The sequence below is a fragment of the Rhynchophorus ferrugineus genome, unplaced genomic scaffold (genome assembly GCF_030347505.1).
Source record: "Rhynchophorus ferrugineus isolate W39M unplaced genomic scaffold, kcgeb_rfMv2 rfM3, whole genome shotgun sequence".
Lineage (NCBI taxonomy): Eukaryota > Metazoa > Arthropoda > Insecta > Coleoptera > Curculionidae > Rhynchophorus > Rhynchophorus ferrugineus.
This window is the reverse complement of record NW_027472582.1, coordinates 1,048,128-1,065,318: the sequence shown is the minus strand read 5'-3', so window position 1 is coordinate 1,065,318 and position 17,191 is coordinate 1,048,128. Positions and strand designations below refer to the sequence as shown.

At 34.2% G+C, this 17,191-nt stretch overlaps 1 protein-coding gene across 2 annotated transcripts in view; it reads right to left on the bottom strand.

The window, feature by feature from the left end:
- The window catches only part of LOC143192675 (zinc finger protein rotund), a 450,170-nt gene that overhangs the window by 261,995 nt on the left and 170,984 nt on the right, over nt 1-17,191 (bottom strand). For both annotated transcript variants that reach the window (XM_076398153.1, XM_076398154.1), the window contains exon 3: nt 15,357-15,518. In XM_076398153.1, the coding sequence (XP_076254268.1) occupies nt 15,357-15,518 (162 nt within the window). The remainder of the gene's footprint in view (nt 1-15,356; nt 15,519-17,191) is intronic.

Sequence of the window (17,191 nt, the reverse complement as noted above, 5' to 3'; positions counted from 1 at the left end):
CGTCTAATGCAGTTATTGCGATAGCAAGGTCCTTTGACTCGTAAATATAACTAATAAATTTGTCTTGGTTTGGTAAATTCAGTCGCTGATTAACTAAGATAAATAGAAAAATAACAATATTAAACTATACAGACAGTATAGTATAATAAATTTATATTAAATTTTTGTTATTTTTATTTTATATTATCAAATATTTAGATTATTTTATATTTTGTTTTTGCATTACTTTAAAAATATGAATAATATCAATAATACTAATTTTAGATAATGTGTAAGATAAAGGAATATATAACACTTGGTTGTTTTAATGCTTTTTCGTTTCTTTATGTAGTTTTCACTGGGTTGATTGGTTTCGCTAGTAGGTTGAAAAGGTGTCTTCTGATTGCTTATGTTTTATAACGGGTTTTATTTAATTTTACTATATTTACTGGACAGTAAAAGAGCTCTCTCAGAGTCAAAAATATAGAATCAGAGGCTGAAAAGTAGAAACTTGATGTATGGACTGAGTATAGGACGATCTTAACGACTAACTTTTGTTCTAAATTTATTACTTTCATACAATATTACTAATACGAGAGAAAACTTTTAACCATTGCACAAATCAACTTATAGAAATTGAGAAATTTCAGGTCTTTGTTTTAATAATAGGGATGAGATTATATTTTATAAATTAGAACCAAATTAAGATATTTTTGAAGAACAAGTGACAATTTGAAGATACTATATCTGGTGAGTGCACTGTAGTAAATAATATAAATCAATTGTTTATATATGTTATTATTTATATTTAGTAACCTATCTTGTTTATCTATTTAAAATGAAAAAGAGAAATTGTATTTATTTGTCCAATGGGTGATGTTTTTTAATAAAACTAAAATCATATATCAGTCTACTAGGTGGGCCCCCGTTGCTATTCACCAAGAAACCTTTACGTCAACGACTTTTACATTATTGCCACCATATCACCATACGTTTAAAGTATTATAAATGTTGGAAGTTTTATCTAGACCGGGCCGGTTGTCGGTGTACTGTTTTCTTTCTTTCGGAATATCTGTCGCATAAGTTTGTCGGGCGTCGGGATCCATCCCGTTCGCTCCACTTAGAGCGGGCGATAAATCTGTTGTGCCCAACAAAACACTTGTAAGCCATTTAGAGGCCGTTATGGTTTTAGCGCTGGCGCTTTAACCGCCAAAGTGTCCTGTGTTGGCAAATGTGTCTCGTCTTCGAGAAGTTTGGCATCTACTGATAACACCGCACTTTAGAAATAGTGTCATGGTTCCTTGTCCGTTTCGTGTTTCGGATTTAATGACGCTATCTGTTTTTTTTTCTTGACTTGCGGTTATGTTTTTTACACGTTTCCTAATTTGTGGTACTTACATAAATCTAAATCTGGATGTGATAGATTCTTGAAACTTGATCTGAACCAAATTTTGTATCATTATAGTACTACTTTAAGGTTTTTAAGATATTCTTAGATTTTCTTCTCCATGTTACAGCATTCATACAGCGGTCTTTAGATGTATAGTCTGTTAAAAGTTATTTTGTACATACGTCATTTAAATTTGTGACATCAAATCGTCGAAATATTGCCGCATCAACTCTGAGTTTTAGTTCAGTTTGGCTTTGACATACAACAAATTCTAATCTATATAAAATAATTGAACAAAAAGATTATCAAATATAATTTATTTTAACATTACAGTACATCTAAACACTACAGTTAATTAGACAGCCACAATAGTTTATAGGTTAGAGTTATAAACCTCTTATCACTACTGCTTTAGGTGTTTACGTGTTCGAACGAATCGGACAGAATTATGTCTCTTTTTAACTGTAATCAAATAAGAAGGAAAATATTGTCTGATTCTAAAACGAATTTACAAATTGCGATAGGCAATACGTTAAACATCTTGATAACGTATGTCCAGAAAATTTTGAATATACTATAGATCCCTTTTCTTGCTAGATACTATTCCATTTGGTTTTTGAGCACGAATAATAATCCAAATCAGGTAAATAAGAAGGATGCTCTGTATCTGTTGTTTTGTTTTTGATAATTTAACTAAATTCGATATTTAAGTAATTATCTGAATATTCTTTTCTTTGGGATATATTTTTTTTCGTGAAATACTGTTCATTGTTGTTAAATAAGTATATAAATTAGGTTTCAAAGATTTGTTTTAATTGAAGCTTGAAGCTCGAAAGAACGATGTAACTTTTGATCTGCGAATTGACTGGAGAGCTGCTCAAATAGTTCACGATTCATATGTCGGAACAAATATTAATCAGAAGCAGCCAAGTCTGGAGAATATAGCAGGTTCTGCACGAATAACAATAATGATTTTGTCGAAGAATAACATTGTTGTGTCTTTTAAATATTCGTCATCAAAATGTTTTGGTTGTTCAGAACGATCCTGGCACTCTTATTTTTTTATATCGGTTCTAAGTTTAATTTTAATTTTACAAAAATATAGGAGGTTCTTATTATCAGTTCATTTCGTTGTATTAAATAAATTATTAAATTCTCTTAATCAAAGATTATATGATTATAAATTTATAATTAGCAATTTATAATAAATGGTGCACCTTATGCCATATTCATTATATATTATTGTGTGTTACTTTGCTGAATTGTAAACTATATTTTTGTCAGTTCGAGCTTTATCTCGAACAACACTATTTACTACTGTTAAAATTTCTTTTACTATAACACATATCTTCCCATAATAACAAAAAGTGTTTGTTATATACTCCTTGTTTCCTTCAGCATAGAAAGATTAGTGGGTACTAGGAGTTTATCACACAATCAAGATCTAGTCGTGCTCATTAATTTTCCTCTGCTGAATTACATTTAAAATAATTAATTAAGGTAAATTACAGAGTGATTGTGTTAATAACCAAAGATTTATTGTTATTTTTTCATCAATATTCAGTAGACTTTGGTACTGTCAATGGTAATGGTATGAAACTATTATAGATGTTTAATAGTGTCTAAATTGAAGATCAAAAGCATCAATGATGAGACGAAATATTCAAAACATGCTTTTTATTTTTAATACATTTAGTGATATTAGCTGACCAGCAACATTTAGTTTGACTAAAAACTCTTGAAACAAAAATAGTTTTGTAGCACTTTTAAGTTCTATTCACACTATTCTACAATATTCTATCACATCACACTATCACTATTTACATTATTCTTAACAGCATCACTTTATTTTGAGAGATTTAGCAAAGAATAATTAGTGAGCATTGCTATAATTATCTTTGCTATTTTTTGCAAAATCTGTAAAGGCCCTTATGAAAACGCAAAATCACTGTAAAAACAGGCAGTGCCTCTTTCTGTTATCTCTTGTTCCAATTAAGTGATAAATTCAATTTAAATATCAATGCTAATATTATGATGGTCAGTATGAAATCTGTTTTTACGATTATATTACTGAACTTGAGATAGCCTCCAAAGACTGACTCTCAAAATACCTAATAATGTTCTGGATTAACAACAAAAATTAAAATTTCAACTTTTCTTGGATTTCTTGTAAGTTATTATAAGATATAATAGAAAATTATTAAATATAATACAAGATATTTAAAAGAGTATTTAAAACATTGACAAGGCATCGTGTGAATCTACCCCAGAACACGACCATCAACCGAGAAACAAAATAGTCAACACGTTCACGTCCTCATCCCTATTAAAATTCAATAAAACTAACCCCGGGCAGACATTAAGAATGGTAATCTTCACAATCCGACCTCACTAATAATGGGCCGATGCATAAGACAAAACCTCATACTCGAATGACTCCGAAAGGCCGCGTTAGCGAGCCAGAAATAAACGTCGAGCGTATACGGTAGGGGAGACCCAGAAGCGGCCGAAGACCGATAATGGGGATTATGCAAAATCGTACCTTCTTCCTGAATGGGCGTCCTCGTAGAGGATGCGTCCCGCGGCGAGGGTCCACGACCGGACCGTTTAAGACAACGGAAAGGGTTGAGGTACGAGGCCCTCTGCCAGGTCCTAATCTCCGCTTTTTTGCATAGACCGGCGATTTTTTCTGCATGCAAGAACTGTTAACGATAGTGATTTGAATTTTTTTTCGCCTCCGGATGGGTTTAAGACGTTTTTTACGGTCGGAAGTGACTGGGTTTCCCATGGTGGAAAAAAAAGCCGGTTTCTCTTTAGATGTGCTCGTCTTGACGGCAGGACGTGTTCGTTATATTGGTATATTGTTTATAAAATTCAGTTAATCAAATATATACGAGGAATTACACTCAGCTTCTGTCTTTCGGACAGAACAGTTTTCACAGTTTTACAATTTTTGAAAAAAAAACTTATTTTTTATAAATTAAGTCCATCCTACACTCTTTTTTGTTCGCAAATTTTGTAATAACTTTGTCATTAAAATTGTCGTACTATAGAAAGAGCTGCCAAACGATTTTTAGTATCTAGAAACACCTTTCGGTCTCCAATGTTGGCATGGGAGTTTTTGTTGCAATATGCACTTGCTGTTGTTGTTGCATGATGGCAAAAAAAGAAACTAAACAAAAACTGCAGATTAATAGTAGTGGCCTTTGACTCCTCGTTTGTTTTTTTTTCGCGTAAGAGATCAATTGAAAAGTCTCCGGCCTACCATAGTAAAACACATTTTTTGGCAAAATTATTTTTTTTTATTCAACATAATTCTCTTCAAGGGTGATACACTGATTATAGCGACGCTCCAACTTTTCGATATCATTTTTGTAGTACGATTTGTCCTTTGCTTCAAAATAGGCCTCACTTTCGGCGATCACGTCTTCATTCGACGAAAATTTCTTCCCAGCGGGCATTTTTTTGAGATCTGAGAACAGAAAATAGTCACTGGGGGCCAGATCTGGAGAATACAGTGGATGAGGAAGCATTTCGAAGCCCAATTCATGGACTTTTGCCATCGTTTTCACTGACCTGTGACACGGTGCATTGTCTTGGTGAAGCAGCAATTTCTTTCTCTTAAAATACGGCCGTTTTTCGGCGATTTTGTTCTTCAAACGATCCGATAATGCTATGTAATAGTCGCTTTTGATGGTTCTTCCTTTTCCAAGGTAGTCAATTAAAAAAAATTCCATGCGCATCCCAAAATGCAGTCGCCATAACCTTGCCAGCCAACTGTTGCGTTTTCCCATGCTTTGGAGCGGGTTCATTGTGTGCAGTCCACTCGAATGACTGTCGATTGGACTTCGGAGTAAAATGATGGAGCCATATTTCGTCCATGGTCACATATCGATGCAAAAACTCGGGTTTATTATGCTTGATCTTCTTTAAACACCGCTCCGAATCATCAACTCGTCGTTGTTTTTGGTCAAAAGTCAGCTCGCACAGAGTTTTCTCATACCCAAATTTTCGTGAATGATATTATGTACACGTTCAGTTGATATCTTTAGAGTGTCAAACGATTTTTAGTGTTGAGAAACACCTTTCGGCCTCTATGTTGTCATGGGAGTTGTTACTACAATTTCCAATAATTGTCTAGTCTCCTTTAACGTATCTCCTAGATTGTTTGCTATTAAGCATTATATAACAAGTAGTGTACAATTTCATGTTCTGTAATCAATTCTTAAATAAATAACTGACAGTTTAGTTCGTAGTCGTTCTTTTTCAAGTGTGGGATAAAAGTTTATTTGTAGGAAATTTATCGCAATACTCTGCAAAGTATTCCGAAAAGAAAAGTGATGCGACTACAAGTCGATCTTTTGCATAATTTATTATCATACACTTCTAAAGTAGACATTAGATGATCAAATTTACTGTTGTCTGGACAGTTGCGTTTATTTTCTGGTGGCTCCTGGCTCATTATATCTGATACTTCACTAATGATGTTATTAAAATTGTCGATAGCGTCTCTAATTCCAGTAGGTTCGATTCATTGCTGCAGTTGGTTAAAAAGGATATATACTGGCATCACATGATGGACAAAAGTTAGCCAAAAGTTGATGCTGCCAGTGAGATGAGTCAGACTATGCTACTGGAGACTTGCTTTTCTATACACTCAATGAGATGGTATCAAGTTCCAACGGGCTGGAGTGCAATGGTGGACTTTTCTGTTCATAAATGTGTTTAATACTCGTTGTACACCATAATTAATTAAAAAAATTAATGTCAATAATTAGTAATTACTGTATAACACATAATTAACGTAATATTGACCAAGAATAATGAATATGAATTAAAATATATTAATTGGTTGAAATTAAAATAACCTAAAAAATAAAAAAACTCAATAGAAAAAAATATCGTAAATCATTTGCTTTGTTATTATTGTAACTCAAGCATAATATTATTTAAAAAAAGTAACAGTATATTAACTATACTAGATTATATCTTTAAATCAGAAACAATTTTGTCAAGTTTCGTAATTTTCACGTGTTTTACATCAAAACTATTCGGTTTAGACCACCTATTAGAAACACACCCGTTACTCTTGCAACTCAATATTCCGATCCATATCTAACAAATCTCACCAAACATAAACAACAGACGAAGCTACGATGCATACCAAATGGACGAGATGTGAAACGTTCATTGACAATAGTTTTTAAGCATTTCAAACAGAAATTCCTGGTCTTAAAGTGGCTTCGGAAACTATAATCCTCATAAAGGGATACTTCCCGCTGCGAAGGGTCTATGACCCGATCCTCTAAGACAACGGAAAGGGTTCAGATGTGAGAGGAAGTCCTATCTGAATATTAATTGTTGGATATAACTGAAAATCTGAGATATAGTAGTAAGATATTAATTTTTTTAATCATTGTAAGTATATTCAGCCAATGCTTCTCCAAAATTTGTATATTTTCTACTTAAATTGATATTTTTTTTCTCTAAATAACTATTTGATTTTTTTATTATCCTAATCTAAATGAAATATTTCGGGAATTATTAACTAGTTCGAATATCAAAATTATTCTTATTAGAACATTATTCCAATTATTATTCCAGAACAAAATCTTAAGAAATATTATAGGTGCAATTAGATAATACAGAACTGATTATTTATACCGACTGTCATTCAGGAAATCAAAAGAATCGCAAGCATACAACGGATAAACTACATTCTCATGTCCACTTCGAAGTATTACAACTCCTGGATAACTCTAGGACAGGACTCAAAAGAGTGTAGTATACTGTAGTGAGGTGAATTTAATAGAAAAACATCAGTGTTAATACATAAACATTATTACACCAGAGATAAAACCGATGAGTCCTCCTAGATATAATTTATTGTAAAGAGAAATTGTGAGTTAGTCGGGAACAATGTAATAAATAAATAATTAAAAAATTAATTATTGTTGAGAACTACACTTTACTCTGCTAAAATAAAAATCACTACTTTGCTCTTTGGTTTTCTATCAAATCTTAAAAAGCTTGAAGAACACTAAAGAATTTTACAAAGAATCAAGAATTTAAAGATCCATCAAGGAAAAACTTTAAATATCTTCGCACTGCCCTCAACGGTAGTTCATTAGTAAACTATAGTTTTTGTTTGTCATTAATAGCAAACAAGCTCCACAGAATCCAAACCAAAAGAATTTTAGTAAAAATTGAAAAACCTTTCCGTGTGTTGATTAAGCATCATGTTTTAAGTAAATACTAAAGGGACTCTCTCTAGTACCATCAATTTCAATGGTTAAGAAGTGGCTTGCTGAGTTCCGTTGGGGTGATACTAGCACAAGTGACGCTGAACGTTCAGGTCACCCAAAAGAGGCCGTTACGTCAGAAGTTGTCGAAGAAACCTATGGAATGATATTGGACGATCGGAGAATAAAAGTACGTGAGGTATACACGTGCGCAAAATCCAAAAATTGAATTATGAATTCAGTCGAATAATGGCCAGATTTAGTACCCTGTGACTATTTCTTATATAGAAACCTGAATAAGTAGATGGGAGGTAAGAGATTTGGGTTAAATGAAAAGGTCATCACGGAGGCAAAGACCTATTTTGAGGGCAGTACATTGGATGGAAATAAAAAATTTAAAAAGTCTAGCGTACACTTAAAGTATTGAGTTAAGACGAGGTTATACTTGGCGAAAAAATATGTTTCATTTAAAAATATCACTGACTTATCAAATTACCGGATTTAGCTCTTCTTACACCTTAAAAAATCATTTCTTGAATATTAATATTCCTCAAACGAAAAGTCTTCATCAGACTCTATACTGTGTATTTAATTCAAATATTATTTCTAGAATTTCAAGTTTAAAATCAAAACTTTGCGACCTGGTAGATATTCGCGAGTAGAGTTTTACTTCTTTCTATATATTCGATTATAATCTTTAACTTTGGTATATTGTATTTGAGCGCCCACAGAAATTTAATTGCGAATTTCAAAATATGTTCTTTAAAAAGTTTGAAAAGCTCTATTGCCCTTGTTTGAACTCACCATAACATGCGTCGTATGCGATATAAAAAACTAACCCTATAATTTATAAATTCATTGCAGTGAGAAATAATCGAAATATTCGTTTCTAAATCACAAACCATTCGATACGCCGGAATGAAATTAAAACCTACCTCCATCAAAAGAAAAAAAAACAATGATAACCCTAATCTCATTCCTTCACGCCGTATGCAAATCACTGGATATACAGGGACGTGTTTTTTTTGTAGACGTACGAAAAAAAAAAACGAAATATGAAAAGAGCATACCAGAAAAGGGGACGGGCGATTTTTTTTCGAGGTTCATAAAAAAAATGTGAACTAACGAACATTTTTTTTGCTCGCTGCTGTTACTCGTATAACCAACCGGTCCATTTAGGAATCGGTGAAAGGGGTGAGGTATTTGTGTGACTAACTGAAGAAGGGTAGTAGAATGCGCCGCGTCATATAGTTTTGGTTTAGGAAAATTAGGGTTGCCGTTCGGTACGTGTTAATCAGAAATTAATTGGTCTTGTAGCTTGAAAAATAAATTAATTTAAAATGATATCGTTGTTTTTCAGGAGATAGCATTACACGCACTCTTAGCATAGTAAGCAGGTAATATAATACCATCGTAGCTGAAGAAAAATTATTGTTACCTATGTAGATGCCCGATGAATTATTTTTAACAAGACAACGCTTGGCCATACTAGTAAGACCCCGTGTATATAAATGTTCGGTATTCAGTCCAATGTTCCTTTGGTTAGTGATTTGGTTACTTCCGCAGTTATGAAGATAATTCGACTTTTTGGTTTTTTATTGAGATATTTAACATGGTGTTAAATGTTAATGCACTAAATTTTCAGTTACTATAGTTCTATGTCTTTTTTTAGATAAAGCACTGTTAATTTTTATAGATCTCATAGTTGATAAATAGTCAATGACTGTAATATTAAACTAACAGTGACAGCGAACTTTATTTAAAATATCTTGACCTATGACTTCATTCTTGAAATTTTGGGTAAAAAGTTGTGATAAAAATTTGCATCTTATTGATACCGTAAACGGACGTCTTTACAGTATCAATAAGAACTATAACAAAATAATGGCTGGGTAATATTTTGCATCGATACTCCTGCAAGAATGTACTTCACGTTAGCCAAAATATAGAAATAGAGCTAGAAATAAGAATGTTTTTTAAAGTTTAAAGATCTTGATAAAAAATGGAAAGGTGCTTCTTATTGATATATGAATAATACAAATACTCAAAAATCTGTCACAGTACTAAATGTCTGGCGCTCTATAAAGTTTCTTAAGTATAATGATGAAATCGAAAAATCAAAAAGCTATGGACAGTAATGACGAAATCCTGATTGCAATTTAATTCGTATATCTATTAGGGTTTTTATTTTTAATGAGTATTAAAAGTAATGTAATTTCTATTTGGTGAGTTTGTAATTTCTCTGAAGCCAAACAAATTTGAGGGCGAGGATTTGATGATGACTTGTTGGGACTAACACAACAAATCATTCTCAATCGCTCGAAGGACATTTTTTATTAATCTCTTAAAACGTCAACAATCTGCCAGTGGACAATAAGTATAATTATATGATTTCCGTTATAATATAACCATGTAGAAATTAAATCACACTCCATGTATCTATTAATCAGTTAATATGGTAGTTTGCGTTTGAGCCTACGAACTTCACTATCATCGCACACATTTAACTGTTTGGCGAGTGCATTGCGATGTTTTTCAGAGTACTTCCTACTAGCACTTCGAATAACACACAATACTTTATTCTGGAACCTTTGGAGGACATCTATGTTAGATTTGCTAGTAGTACCACACAGTTTAATACCATAGGTGCAAATAGTCCTAAGTATTGTCTTATACAGCAAAACTTGAAGGATATGATCCGAAAGCTTATTATTTGGTACAACATGAACTGAAGCTATGAGGCACTGAAAGACGTTTGGTCATGAGTGAAATGCTGCTTAAACAGCAAAATCGGAGAAGTTTTTTGCATATTATTGTTACTAGTGATAAGTTGTTCATCCATTACGACAATCCAAAGGGAAAATAATCATTGGGACCACTTGGTCATTCATCAACATCAGCGGCAAAGCGGAATATCCATGGCTTCAAGCTAATGCTCTGTACTTGATGAGATCAGCTTGGTACAGTATACTATGAGCTGTTAAAATCTAATTAAACGATCAATAATGATCGCTGGCATTTAAAATTGATGCTCCTGAACCGAGCACTGTGTGGAAAACGACGAGACAAGACACAACAACGTGATACTTCAATTAATATTCTTCTAAAATATACATGGAAACATCAAAATGAATAATAGAGGTGCTACCCCACTCGCTATATTCTCCAGCTCTTACTCCTACTGATTACTACAGTCACCGTGACTTGTCTGAGCAATTATATATATAAATACCAAATAATCTTCTTATAAAAATACCAAAAAACGAGTGGATTCGTGGATGGCCTCAAGATGTGGATAGCGGGAGATGGGAAAAAGCAACTATTGCCGACGGGCAATGTTTTAAATAAATTCAATTGTGGTTTCTTAATAGTTTTTTTAATAAAATTTCAAGTTAAAAACATCTTTTACAACTTATTTATAATCCTATAATTTTCTCAATTACTATTAAAAACCAAAATGTTCACAACACAAAATTGGGAGTAATACTAGAACTGTAGAAGTCGTTCTGTCTTGCGACATTGGTTGATAAGTAACATTACACCATATCAATTTTTTTTTGGTTTCTTCAAAATTAAACTTCCACAAATTAAATTAAAGTTAATATGTGAAATTATCTACCACATCTTTTGATCGACGTAATATCACATAAAGCAATCGATTCATAAAAAGCCGAATTCGATTTTCATTAGTCACCGTGATGGCGGTAGCCTTTCTCAGTCTCGGACAAAAGCGCCCAGATAAAGTTATTTATCAAACGCCATTTAAAAAATCCGATATCCATAGAGCACGTAGTTGTTTACGCTAACCGTAAAATTAACAACAAAAAAATCTCCCGCCTAAACAACCAACACAACGACAGAGGAAAAAAAACAAGATGTATTAGAAGAGAGAACAGTCGAAGGCAGCTCCCTGTGCCGGCGGATTCGTTCCGTCAGGTAGGCCGTGACTCGGTCGTTTCCCGACGACGACGTCGTCCTCTCTTTCATCTAACGCCAGTCGAGAAACAAAACGTAGTCAGAAAACGGCCATTTAAAAACTGGAGACAAATTCATTGAGTTTTCGAATGATTTATGACGCATTCGGGAGACGGACCGACGGAATAAATTAAAACGTCAATACGTTTTTGGTAGCAGAAGGCAATTTTGGTCCGATAAATCTACGAACAAAAGAGGAGCGGGCACATTCGGCGACGTGAAATGTTTTTTTGATTGGGCCGCACACAAAAGGGGGACAGCGAATAGTATATGGGAGCCGGAACCGATGGTTTAGGAAGCGATGGGGTTACGTTCTATGAGCGGTTTGTTTTACGACTGTTAAAAGGTAATAACAAAACATAAATTTCGGCATCGGATGAAGCCGGTAGAGTCCGGTCAACTGTGAAAAACTTGAGATTTATCAAGTTCGCGGGGAGGGCCCTTTTCGAGAGGAGTTGAACGATCACAAAGGAATCTCGAATATTTATTCGAAATAAAATGATAAAGTCAAATTTATTATTGGGGTTGATTATATTTGTGTCTGAATCTATCGTTTACTAAATTTCGTCGGTATATTATGTATTGTATTTAATTTTAAAAGATATTCTATTCAAAGTATCTTCGACCGATGGCTCCTGCTGTTTGCCATATTTCGAGAAATTTACTGATTCCATCTTGAAAGAACTATCCATGAGTTGGCCCATTTTTTGGTATATTCATAAGTAAAGTGCTGCTCATATAACAAATAGCATTCCAGCCGTTTTCGCGCTGTGGTGGAGATCCATCGGTGGACTGCAGAAAAATTCGGATACCCTAATGCGCCAAAAGGATTAGAACCGAAGAAAATGCCATGGCCATGGGAGGAACCGTGGGAAAATCGGACAAACAGTGTCGAAAACACCAAGATATGGACAGACGCTAGTGCCAAAGAAGGAAAAGCAGGCATAGGAATAGTGATACGGACAAGAACAGACGCCCAGGAAGAGATAAGTCTTAGAATAAAAGACGAATCGAGCTCCAGTGCGGCAGAATTCGTGGTGGTACAGAAAGTCATAGACCAATAACCATTCGAACGGACAGTAGGATGTCCATATGGTGGGCCGAGTACGCAAACACACGAAATAAGGACATAATGCAAATCAAAACTACCTTGCTAGATTTACCGAAAAGCGGCAGTGAAATATCGTTAATATGGTGCCGGAGAAATGCAACGAAGGAAATGGTAACCGCGGACAGACTCGCGAGAGAAGCCACCGGAAAGGAAGAAATAGGGCTGGAAAACCACGGATGGATCAGCACCAGAACCACCAATAGGGTCAAAGAAGGAGAGGTAAAAGAAGGTGGCAAATATATTGGGAGCAATCCATTAAAGGAAGAACCCTAACAAATACTTCCAACAAGTAGGGACAGGAAACATAGGACTGAGCAGGAAGGCTGAGTAACTGATGACAGGCCACGGAAATATGCAAGCTTACCTGCACAGAATTAAACTGAAGGAGACCGATGGACTCTGCGAGTCTCGCATAGGGCCAGAAGACACTACGCATATATTGGAGACATGCGAAATTGGAAAAAGGGTAGATGCCCGAAACTGGCATCGGACAGCCGACGGGAACTACCAGCTAAGGGACGTAGACGGGATAATCAATGAGGAAACTGTCACAAGGATCAACGTTTGGGCCGATACGGTTATTGATTTCGAGGAAAGGGATACCTGCGTTACTTCTAACAACTCTGTATAATCTTTTTGCGTTTAACGCGGATCATCATCGAGTAATGCCTTCAAATCCTCGCCTTTAAACTATTTTGGCTGTATTGTGTAATGTAGGGTACTGACACTGTTGCAAACTATATTTTAAGTACGCAAAGCCCATAGATGCTACTGGATGAAAAATATAAAGTTATTAGAGAACACTCCAGATATGCAAGGTACCTTTATAGATCATGTATTTTAGTTTACATTTAGAGCCATAGATGAATTGCATTACAAATAAAATCTTCTTAAATAATAATGAAATATTCGCTAAATATACTTAACGAAATATAAGAATCGACAAAATGTTTATACATTACCAAACTAAATTGAAATGTTACTCGTTACTCGTTTAATTTAAGTATACTACATCTTGTTTTCCTTTTCGTTTAAAATATCAGTGCCTCTAATTTTGAATCGCGTAGTCCTAAACAGTGGCCTTTAGTTTCCTGATTTGACATATAAAGTTCTTGTAAGATAGGAAGTTGGGAGATTCGCATACATATTTATTAATTACAACTTTGTTGACAACATCTATTCTAACGTAGTATCGTTTCATCTTAAATTTAAAGCACACTCTATTATAAAATGACCAAATGCATTTTATAAAGAAATCAAATTTAACTCTAATTTCGAGAATATCGATTATCTATAATGATTTTTAAATGATTCAAATCACTAAAAATCTAGTAATGATAACATAATCTGAGCCATCCAATCTAAACCAACACAAATCCTGTTTTTAACTTAAAACAATTTCCATAGATATAGAAATAAGCCTATATTCAAGTTATTCTGAAAAACGGAAACAAACCGACACTCTCCAACTAAGTAGCCTTGTAAAAATCACTTGGTCTAAAGACTCACAAATTCAAAAGTGACGGAACTATAAATAATTAATTAGTTAATATAATCAAATATATGGAACTCACTAAAAAGTAAAAAATAATCAAACATAGATTGTTAACACACAAAAAAATATTTAAAAATAAAATATGTGCATAATAATCGTTATAATAAATAAATAAAAATAAGCAAAAAATTTTTAATGTTCAATCAAACAAACAAAACGTGTTCCAATCAAATTGGAACAAAGAAGATTGCTGCTCTATTGGGAATTGAATCCTTCGCGTGTGAGCTCATCATTCTACCATTACACCATAGAAATACTTGGCCACAACGTTTCTACGACGTCTTATAGTGCTTAAAAAGCAAACTGACTGACTTTTACACTGAACTACTTCCTATTTCTTGGAACCATCAGTTCAGCAATAACATTATAGACCAATATCTGATTATTTTAGATAAAAAAATATGTAATAACATTGTACGTGCCTTTGAAATTTCAGGTTTTCCCGCGACTTTCCCTATTTCCCCCATCAGATCCTAACTTGGTTCCAATAGGATCTCGGTTCAATAGCATCTCGGGAGTGCACTCTTTCGAATAAGAAAATAATTTCGAAAATCAGTCCATAATCAGGGAACATAGAACCTCCTCCTTTATTGCGCAGGTTAAAAAGTTGCAACACGTTATATAAGAAAACAGCACATATAGTCTATTAGTCTCTATTGGAGTTTCCTTTTTTAGCAACTTACTTTTTCTTTTTTTACCAGTTTATCTGGACTGGACCTACTGTTTAACGTGGGCTTCGAATCACGTAACCTCGAACTAGAACTCGAATTAACTCAAAATAGCAAATTATCAACTTAGAGACAATTCCAGAAGACATCCAGTCCTAACCAACCTGGTTGATGGCGCATGCTTTTGCGTTTTAGCCTTATGAACAATAATGATTATAAAGAATCCTATCTGATTCGGAACCGCGACTTTCGAGACAGTAGGAAGACTGTCCTGTTCACAATCATGATCACTGCGCCAAGCTTATAGATTACTAGTTGAAATTTATATGAATATACTTAAGAATAAGAATCGCTTGCATTGTATATTTTTAAAATATGAATTTTTGCATAAACTACTACAACTATACTAAAAGCAACATGGAAGAGAATAACTTACCTCTTGGTTCCAACTCATGTAGTGTGAGACGGCCGGATCCATATGCTCGGCCATCACACTCATCCAGTGAACCAAACCTTGGGCGCCTTGTCCACCCATACTGCCTCCTTGGGGACCGGATGGACTACCACCAGTTTGCGACGTATCCCAGCCAAAAGCTTTCTGAAAATAAAAATAACGTCAGTTATGATTGTCATCAGATATAACATAATGTGAGTATTTGTGGAAAATGAAACAAAAACAGGTGATTTGTTGGCATTTCATTTGAACAATGTACAATCAGGCTGATTGGATAATGCGATTTTATTAAATAAAATTAATCGCGCTTCATACGGCCACTGATATATCAAATTTTTGCGAAATTATCTCATTTTGTTTGTTAAAATATTGTGATAATAAGCAATACCGACCATTAAATCTATACAAATAACGGTCCAATTTATTAATATTGAAAATATATTTTATAGGATTTCGCATCCAAATAATCAAAATTAAAAATCATCTAATACTAAATAATTAAACTAATGTAGAACACATATTAATTACTTATGCAATGCCTATTTATATATAATGTCGACAAAGAATGAAGGTTTTACATATAAATCAAAATGACATTTTAGCATTTAGAGAAATTACCACCTTGCCAGATAACAGGTCAATTGAAAAGTCCCGGCCTGACACATAGGTGGCGCTACTAGAATTAAATACATATGTTTTTTAGTTAGCCCTAACCCTTAAAAGATGCGTGTATAAATTTGACAGCTGTTGGATATTATAACATTTTGCGTGAAGCAACTTTTGTTATTGTGAAAAAAATGGAATAAAATGAATTTTGCGTGTTGATAAAATATTGCTTTTTGAAGGGAAAAAATACAGTTGAAGCGAACATTTGGCTTGATGCCGAGTTTCTGGACACTGCCCGAGGAAAGTCAACCATCAAGGATAGGTATGCTAAGTTTAGACGTGGTGAAATAAGCACCGAAAACGGTGAATGCAGTGGACACCTAAAAGAGGTTGTTACCGGCGAAAACATTTAAAAAATCCACAAAGCAATCCAATCAAGCAAGCAAGCAATCCGCAAAGTGGGTGCCGCGCGAGCTCAATTTTGACTAAAAAAAACCACGAGTTGATGATTCGGAGCAATGTTTGAAGATGATCAAGCATAAAAACCTTAGTTTTTGCATCGATACGTGACAATGTATGAAGCATGGCTCCATCATTTCACTCCGAAATCCAATTGACAGTCATCCGAATGGATTGCCCACGATGAACCCGCTCCAAAGCGTGGGATAACGCAACAGTCCGCTGGCAAGGTTGTCTGTATTTTGGGATGCGCATGGAATAATATTCATTGACTACCTTGAAAAACGAAGGAGCATTAATAGCGACTATTAGATAGCGTTATTGGACCGTTTGAAGGACGAAATCGCCGGAAAACGGCCGCATTTGAAGAAAAAGAAAGTGCTGCTTCACCAGGCAAGTGCAAGAGGTGATCGCCGAAACTGAGGCCTATTTTGAAGCAAAGGACAAATCGTACTACAAAAATGGTATCGAAAAGTTGGAGGGTCGCTATAATCAGTGTATCACCCTGGAAGGGAATTATGTTAAATAAGAAAAAACTAATTTTGTGTTAAAGATTTCCAGAAATAAATTGATAAACAAAACATATAGTATTTTTTAATTAAGATTATCTAATTTCTTTTGCTAGCAAAATTATTGTCGATTGTTTTGATATTAATAAATCTCGTATATAATAATCAAAGCTTAGTTTTTGTGTTTTTTGTGTTTCCTGAAAATATTACTTACCTGGTCGAAATCCCTATCCTTTCCGAAGA